The sequence below is a fragment of the Salvelinus alpinus genome, chromosome 13, assembly GCF_045679555.1.
Source record: "Salvelinus alpinus chromosome 13, SLU_Salpinus.1, whole genome shotgun sequence".
In the NCBI taxonomy this organism is placed as follows: domain Eukaryota; kingdom Metazoa; phylum Chordata; class Actinopteri; order Salmoniformes; family Salmonidae; genus Salvelinus; species Salvelinus alpinus.
The window spans coordinates 55,347,044-55,356,458 of NC_092098.1; the positions used below are offsets into that span (position 1 = coordinate 55,347,044).

Sequence of the window (9,415 nt, forward strand, 5' to 3'; positions counted from 1 at the left end):
TAAGATAACCAGTAATGATATGGGTAATAAGATACACAGTAATGATATGGGTAATAACATAACCAGTAATGATATGGGTAATAAGATAACCAGTAATGACATGGGTAATAAGATATCCAGTAATGATAAGGGTAATAAGATAACCAGTAATGATATGGGTAATAAGATAACCAGTAATGATATGGGTAATACGATAACCAGTAATGATATGGGTAATAAGATAAGCAGTAATGATATGGGTAATAAGATAAGCAGTAATGATATGGGTAATAAGATAACCAGTAATGATATGGGTAATAAGATATCCAGTAATGATATGGGTAATAAGATAACCAGTAATGATATGGGTAATAAGATATCCAGTAATGATATGGGTAATGAGATAACCAGTAATGATATGGGTAATAAGATATCCAGTAATGATATGGGTAATAAGATAACTGGTAATAAGATATGGGTAGTACGATAACCAGTAATGATATGGGTAATAAGATATCCAGTAATGATATGGGTAATAAGATACACAGTAATGATATGGGTAATAAGATAAACAGTAATGATATGGGTAATAAGATATCCAGTAATGATATGGGTAATAAGATAACCAGTAATGATATGGTGTAATAAGATATCCAGTAATGATATGGGTAATAAGATATCCAGTAATGATATGGGTAATACGATAACCAGTAATGATATGGTGTAACAAGATAACCAGTAATGATATGGTGTAATAAGATAACCAGTAATGATATGGGTAATAAGATAACCAGTAATGATATGGGTAATAAGATAACCAGTATAGATATGGGTAATAAGATATCCAGTAATGATATGGGTAATAAGATAACCAGTAATGATATGGGTAATAAGATATCCAGTGATGATATGGGTAATAAGATAACCAGTAATGATATGGGTAATAAGATATCCAGTAATGATATGGGTTATATGATAACCAGTAATGATATGGTGTAATAAGATAACCAGTAATGATATGGGTAATAAGATATCCAGTAATGATATGGTGTAATAAGATATCCAGTAATGATATGGGTAATAAGATAACCATTAATGATATGGGTAATAAGATAACCAGTAATGATATGAGTAATAAGATAACTAGTAATGATATGGGTAATAAGATATCCAGTAATGATATGGGTAATAAGATATCCAGTAATGATATGAGTAATAAGATAACTAGTAATGATATGGGTAATAAGATATCCAGTAATGATATGAGTAATAAGATAACTAGTAATGATATGGGTAATAAGATATCCAGTAATGATATGGGTTATATGATAACCAGTAATGATATGGTGTAATAAGATAACCAGTAATGATATGGGTAATAAGATATCCAGTAATGATATGGTGTAATAAGATATCCAGTAATGATATGGGTAATAAGATATCCAGTAATGATATGGGTAATAAGATAACTAGTAATGATATGGGTAATAAGATATCCAGTAATGATATGGGTAATAAGATAACCAGTAATGATATGGGTAATAAGATATCCAGTGATGATATGGTGTAATAAGATAACCTGTAATGATATGGTGTAATAAGATAACCAGTAATGATATGGGTAATAAGATATCCAGTAATGATATGGGTAATAAGATATCCAGTAATGATATGGGTAATAAGATAACCAGTAATGATATGGATAATAAGACAACCAGTAATGATATGGGTAATAAGATATCCAGTAATGATATGGGTAATAAGATAACTAGTAATGATATGGTGTAATAAGATATCCAGTAATGATATGGGTAATAAGATAACCAGTAATGATATGGTGTAATAAGATATCCAGTAATGATATGGGTAATAAGATATCCAGTAATGATATGTGTAATAAGATATCCAGTAATGATATGGGTAATAAGATATCCAGTAATGATATGGGTAATAAGATAATTGGTAATACGATATGGGTAGTACGATAACCAGTAATGATATGGGTAATAAGATATCCAGTAATGATATGGGTAATAAGATAAACAGTAATGATATGGGTAATAAGATAACCAGTAATGATATGGGTAATAAGATATCCAGTAATGATATGGGTAATAAGATAACCAGTAATGATATGGGTAATAAGATAACCAGTAATGATATGGGTAATAAGATAACTGGTAATACGATATGGGTAGTACGATAACCAGTAATGATATGGGTAATAAGATATCCAGTAATGATATGGGTAATAAGATAAACAGTAATGATATGGGTAATAAGATAAACAGTAATGATATGGGTAATAAGATATCCAGTAATGATATGGGTAATAAGATAACCAGTAATGATATGGGTAATAAGATATCCAGTAATGATATGGGTAATACGATATCCAGTAATGATATGGTGTAATAAGATAACCAGTAATCATATGGGTAATAAGATAACCAGTAATGATATGTTGTAATAAGATAACCAGTAATGATATGGGTAATAAGATAACCAGTAATGATATGGTGTAATAAGATAACCAGTAATGATATGGGTAATAAGATAACCAGTAATGATATGGTGTAATAAGATAACCAGTAATGATATGGTGTAATAAGATAACCAGTAATGATATGGTGTAATAAGATAACCAGTAATGATATGGTGTAATAAGATAACCAGTAATGATATGGGTAATAAGATAACCAGTAATGATATGGTGTAATAAGATAACCAGTAATGATATGGGTAATAAGATAACCAGTAATGATATGGTGTAATAAGATAACCAGTAATGATATGGGTAATAAGATAACCAGTAATGATATGGTGTAATAAGATAACCAGTAATGATATGGTGTAATAAGATAACCAGTAATGATATGGTGTGAGGGTGTTTAACTGGCGGCAGAGAAGTCAGACACAGGAGAGAAATAACTGTGTTTCCAACGGTGCAGTTTATTACAAAACCAACCGGAAAACATAATAATAAAACCAATGGGTAACATAACCCAACGCACACCAGTACAGACGTACACATACACTACAATAACCAATCACCGACAAGGACATGAGGGGAAACAGAGGGTTAAATACACACCAGTACAGACGTACACATACACTACAATAAACAATCACCGACAAGGACATGAGGGGAAACAGAGGGTTAAATACACAACATGTAAATGATGGGATTGTAACCAGGTGTGATGGAAGACAAGACAAAACCAATGGAAAATGAAAAGAGGATCAGCGAAGGCTAGAAGGCCGGTGACGTCGACCGTCGAACACCGCCCGAACAAGGAGAGGGACCGACTTCGGCGGAAGTCGTGACATATGGGTAATAAGATAACCAGTAATGATATGGGTAATAAGATAACTAGTAATGACATGAGTAATAAGATAACAAGTAATGACATGAGTAATAAGTAACTAGTAATCAATTTGTAAGTCGCTCTGGATAAGAGCGTCTGCTAAATGACTTAAATGTAAATGTAAATGTAGTAATGACATGAGTAATAAGATAACTAGTAATGACATGAGTAATACGATATGGGTAATAAGATATGGGTAGTAAGATAACTAGTATAAATATGGGTAATAAGATATCCAGTAATGATATGGGTAATATGATAACCAGTAATGATATGGGTAATATGATAACCAGTCGATTATATGGATAATAGGATAACCAGTAATGATGTGGGTAATAAGATAACTAGTAATGATATGGGTAATACGAGAACCAGTAATGATATAGGTAATAAGATATCCAGTAATGATATAGGTAATAAGATAACCAGTAATGATATGGTGTAATAAGATATCCAGTAATGATATGGGTAATAAGATAACCAGTAATAATATGGGTAATAAGATAACCAGTAATGATATGGGTAATATGATAACCAGTCGATTATATGTATAATAGGATAACCAGTAATGATGTGGGTAATACGATAACTAGTAATGATGAGGGTAATAAGATAACCAGTAATGATATGGGTAATAAGATAACCAGTAATGATATAGGTAATAAGATATCCAGTAATGATATAGGTAATAAGATAACCAGTAATGATATGGTGTAATAAGATATCCAGTAATGATATGGGTAATAAGATAACCAGTAATGATATGGGTAATAAGATAACCAGTAATGATATGGGTAATATGATAACCAGTCGATTATATGGATAATAGGATAACCAGTAATGATATGGGTAATAAGATAACTAGTAATGATATGGATAATAAGATAACCGCGGGTAATAAGATAACCAGTAATATGTCCATAAGAAAATAATAAGAGTATGATATGAATCCAATTCAATAAGAGAATATACAAATATAAAAAAATATTTAAATCATTTAAATGATTAATTATATAAAAAGATTGAGTATCCATCACCTTACACAATCTAAATCTGAATATGTCTGGAACAATGTGTTGGGCTGTAGGGTTCAGCTGGTCCAGATATCAGGGACAATGTGTTGGGCTGTAGGATTCAGCTGGTCCAGATATCAGGGACAATGTGTTGGGCTGTAGGATTCAGCTGGTCCAGATATCAGGAACAATGTGTTGGGCTGTAGGATTCAGCTGGTCCAGATATCAGGGACAATGTGTTGGGCTGTAGGATTCAGCTGGTCCAGAGATCAGGAACAATGTGTTGGGCTGTAGGATTCAGCTGGTCCAGATATCAGGAACAATGTGTTGGGCTGTAGGATTCAGCTGGTCCAGATATCAGGAACAATGTGTTGGGCTGTAGGATTCAGCTGGTCCAGATATCAGGAACAATGTGTTGGGCTGTAGGATTCAGCTGGTCCAGATATCAGGAACAATGTGTTGGGCTGTAGGATTCAGCTGTTCCAGAGATCAGGAACAATGTGTTGGGCTGTAGGATTCAGCTGGTCCAGATATCAGGAACAATGTGTTGGGCTGTAGGATTCAGCTGGTCCAGATATCAGGGACAATGTGTTGGGCTGTAGGATTCAGCTGGTCCAGATATCAGGAACAATGTGTTGGGCTGTAGGATTCAGCTGGTCCAGATATCAGGGTCTGGTTTTAGTAATCTGCATTACAGAAAAAAACAAAGATAATGAAATAGTGAGAGAGAGAGACAGAGAGAGAGTTCACAAACCTGTTCTACTAACAAACTGAAGCCTCAGGACCAGAACATCCAATCAGAATGAACCAAATTACAACACAGTCAAAACAAAACTACATTGCTTATTGGGAAGCACAAGCACAAAGCAAAATGCAGTGCTATCTGGCCCTAAATCGACAGCACACCGTGGCTAACTATTTGACCATGGTTACTGATCAAAACCCTAGATAAACCTTGACAAAGTACAGGCTCAGTGAGCACAGCCTTGCCATTGAGAAGGGTAGACAGAGGAAAACCTGGCTCCCTGTAGAGGAAAGGCTGTGCAACCACTGCACCACAGCAGAACCTGAGACAGAGCTGCATTTCCTGACAAAATGTCAAAAATATAAAACAATTAGAGAGTGTCTTTTCCCCAAATATGAAACCCTTATTTAAGGTTTCAAAGACCTCTCTGATGAGGACAGGCTACCCGTCCTGTTGGGGGAGGACGCAGAGAGCTGTGGGTTGGCAGCGCACTACATTGCTGCCTGCCATAAGTTGAGGGACAGTGTCTGACAGACCAATCAACCTGCACATGTCCTCTACTGTATGCTTATTGTTATTGTTGAATGTATGGTTATTTTGACCCTTGGTTATTGTTGTCCCATTGACATTTGTGATTCTTATTATATTAATATTGTAAATATCCAAAGTAAGCTTTGGCAATATGTACATTGTTAAGTCATATCAATAAACAACATTTAATTGAATTGAGAGAAAAAGAGAGAGAGAGAGAGAGAGAGAGATTAAAAAACAGATTAAATCTGACCATCACTCTTGCTGCAGATGAAGTTGAATTTGTCAGTCTCAGGCAGGCCGACCCACTTCCCCCCGTCTCTCTCTATGGCCCCCGTGTTCCCAGACTGCTCCTTGCTGGTGTTGTAGCCCTCCCCGTCGGCCCAGTTGTGGTAGCAGGACTCTTCTCCATTGACCCAGAACCAGAAGTCCAGGGTGCAGGTGTACCTCAGGCCCAACCAGACGTAGGGACTGGAGGCCTTCTTGGCTTCCTGTTGGACCCAGTGCTGGATGCTGTGGTTGTGGACAGACACCAGCTCCATGTTCAGGTCTCTGCAGTGAACCAGGGCTTCAGACCACGTCTTGTTCTCTGAGACCAGGACCAGCTTATCTGGAGGAAGAAGAGGATATGGAGATTCATGCTAAATATTCACCAAATAACATTGATTCTAAAGTAAATGTAATTTTTTTTAATGAATATGTATCTAACCCCCCCCCCCCCCCCCACCCCATCCCCCCCTCACCATCATAGCAGATAAAAGGATGTTCGGTGGTAGGAGGGTTATCATTCCACTTTCCAGATGGGAACAGAACTTCCACACAGACCTCTTCGTTTGGCCCGTTTGGCTCGCCTGCCATCCAGTTCCTGAAGGTTGAGCCACTCTGGTCGGACCACCCCCAACCTCTATACAGGCCGATCCACACCTCTTCCTGTAAATGTTTTGCAAATGCTGATTATGTTTGTAACACGGTGCTCAAAGTGCAAGACAAATTAGTTGAAGTGAAGTGAACTTGCCTTCGTGGTGTTCTGTATGATGTTATGTATGGTGTTATTCTCTGTTTCATCCCTCACACTGGCCAGGTACGTGTGGTTCTTCTGACAGTAGCGCTGAGCATCACTCCAAGTCTTCTTTTCAGTGATGAGGATGTACTTACTGGTGAGATTTGTGTCTATTTGAAAGAACAGAAGGTATATAAGAAGAGATGAGATATAAAATAACATGTTCCAATAAAGACAAGTTCATACAGACAAATACATGTCTGTAAATAAACTGGTAGAATAAAAAGATTTTCAATAAAATATGAATCTGTTGACTGAATCCAAACCCTTTGGTGTTTGACTGGTTGACAAACAGAAAGACGGAAGGAAGGACAGTGAAAAGGCTGACTGACAGGGGAACTCACCGTAGCAGACAAAATTATGTTTTGTTTCACAGTTCTCATCATGCCATAACCCATGTTGCATCCACACACAGAACTCATTGTTGTTTAGATTATCTGGTTGTTCTTTGTTTTCTCCGATCTTTCTTTTGTCCCAAAACCCCTCCCTCTCTAACTTTGTGTCTCCCGGAGACCACCTCCAGCTGGTGTTATACAGCCCTATCCAGGCTGGTTCAGTTAATGACCAAGCTTTAACTGTGTTATTGAGCTTGTTCATATCTGCCATGTCGTCTATGGAGGCCAGGTCAATGTAGTTCTGTCTGCAGTAACTCTGAGCATCAGTCCAGGTTTTATTCGTGTTCACAAAGTGGAACTGATGAGAGAGGCATGATGGGAGGACAGACAGCCCTGTGGAGAACAAACCAACATTATGAGGGGAGGATGGACAGCCCTGTGGAGAACAAACCAACATTATGAGAGGAGGACAGACAGCCCTGTGGAGAACAAACCAACATTATGAGGGGAGGACAGACAGCCCTGTGGAGAACAAACCAACATTATGAGGGGAGGACAGACAGCCCTGTGGAGAACAAACCAACATTATGAGGGGAGGACAGACAGCCCTGTGGAGAACAAACCAACATTATGAGGGGAGGACAGACAGCCCTGTGGAGAACAAACCAACATTATGAGAGGAGGACAGACAGCCCTGTGGAGAACAAACCAACATTATGAGGGGAGGACAGACAGCCCTGTGGAGAACAAACCAACATTATGAGAGGAGGACAGACAGCCCTGTGGAGAACAAACCAACATTATGAGGGGAGGACAGACAGCCCTGTGGAGAACAAACCAACATTATGAGAGGAGGAAGGACAGCCCTGTGGAGAACAAACCAACATTATGAGAGGAGGATGGACAGCCCTGTGGAGAACATACCAACATTATGAGGGGAGGACAGACAGCCCTGTGGAGAACAAATCAACATTATGAGGGGAGGACAGACAGCCCTGTGGAGAACAAACCAACATTATGAGAGGAGGACAGACAGCCCTGTGGAGAACAAACCAACATTATGAGAGGAGGACAGACAGCCCTGTGGAGAACAAACCAACATTATCAGGGGAGGACAGACAGCCCTGTGGAGAACAAACCAACATTATGAGGGGAGGACAGACAGCCCTGTGGAGAACAAACCAACATTATGAGGGGAGGACAGACAGCCCTGTGGAGAACAAACCAACATTATGAGGGGAGGACGGACAGCCCTGTGGAGAACAAACCAACATTATGAGAGGAGGACAGACAGCCCTGTGGAGAACCAACCAACATTATGAGGGGAGGACGGACAGCCCTGTGGAGAACAAACCAACATTATGAGGGGAGGACAGACAGCCCTGTGGAGAACAAACCAACATTATGACTGTACTAACACACACACACACACACACACACACACACACACACACACACACACACACACACACACACACACACACACACACACACACACACACACACACACAAACTAACCTGAAAACACACAAACTAACCGTTGACATCAATGATAAAGGTAATTGATGACACACAAACACACACGAAAACACACGGACACCAACCTGAGAAGAACAGGAGAAACAGAGAGTGGCCCATCCCTGGAGAATGGAGGGATAACAGTCTGGTGAACACATACCAACAACTAAACTTTAACTTCTAGCAGCAGCATGGGTCACATGCTTCAGATTTTGAATTTAACGTCATGAAATCTAATGACTGAAAAAACATGTCAATAATTATTTTATTTTTTGAGGGAATTTTGACTTCATGGATGGTTTTTACTTCCAGACTTTTCTGTTATTCTACTGCTCAAAAATATATTTATAAGCATTACAACATTTACTAAATAACAATACACATTCATGTTTACTAAATAACAATATACATGTTTAGTAAATAACAACACAGTAATGTTTACTAAATAACAATACACATTAATGTTTACTAAATAACAATACACATGTTTACTAAATAACAACACAGTAATGTTTACTAAATAACAATACACATGTTTACTAAATAACAACACAGTAATGTTTACTAAATAACAATACACATGTTTACTAAATAACAATACACATTAATGTTTACTAAATAACAACACACATTAATGTTTACTAAATAACAATACACATTCATGTTACTAACTGTATTGTACTTTACTCTTTACAAAGTAGACACGTAGAGTTATGAAAGAAATCCTCATACCTGATGTTTGTTGTTGTCGATGTTGTTTCTTGATATTGTTGTCAGCTCTCCCTCTGAGTGGCTCTGTCCCCTCTGGGACAGGTGGGTGTTATACAGCTACATTATACAGCACTTCCTGCTTTTTGACCTCATAA

The 9,415-nt window shown here is 37.7% G+C and overlaps 1 protein-coding gene across 1 annotated transcript; it reads right to left on the minus strand.

Annotated features, from left to right (window-relative positions):
• Positions 1 to 6,493: 6,493 nt before the first annotated feature.
• On the minus strand, positions 6,494 to 8,694 carry LOC139537946 (C-type lectin lectoxin-Phi1-like). The gene is made up of 3 exons (XM_071339852.1): positions 8,636 to 8,694; positions 7,041 to 7,424; positions 6,494 to 6,806 (listed from the first exon to the last, which is right to left on the minus strand). Exons 1-3 carry the CDS (start codon positions 8,667 to 8,669, stop codon positions 6,628 to 6,630), a joined length of 597 nt encoding a protein of 198 aa, XP_071195953.1. The 5' UTR covers positions 8,670 to 8,694; the 3' UTR covers positions 6,494 to 6,627.
• Between the last annotated feature and the right edge of the window lie 721 nt (positions 8,695 to 9,415).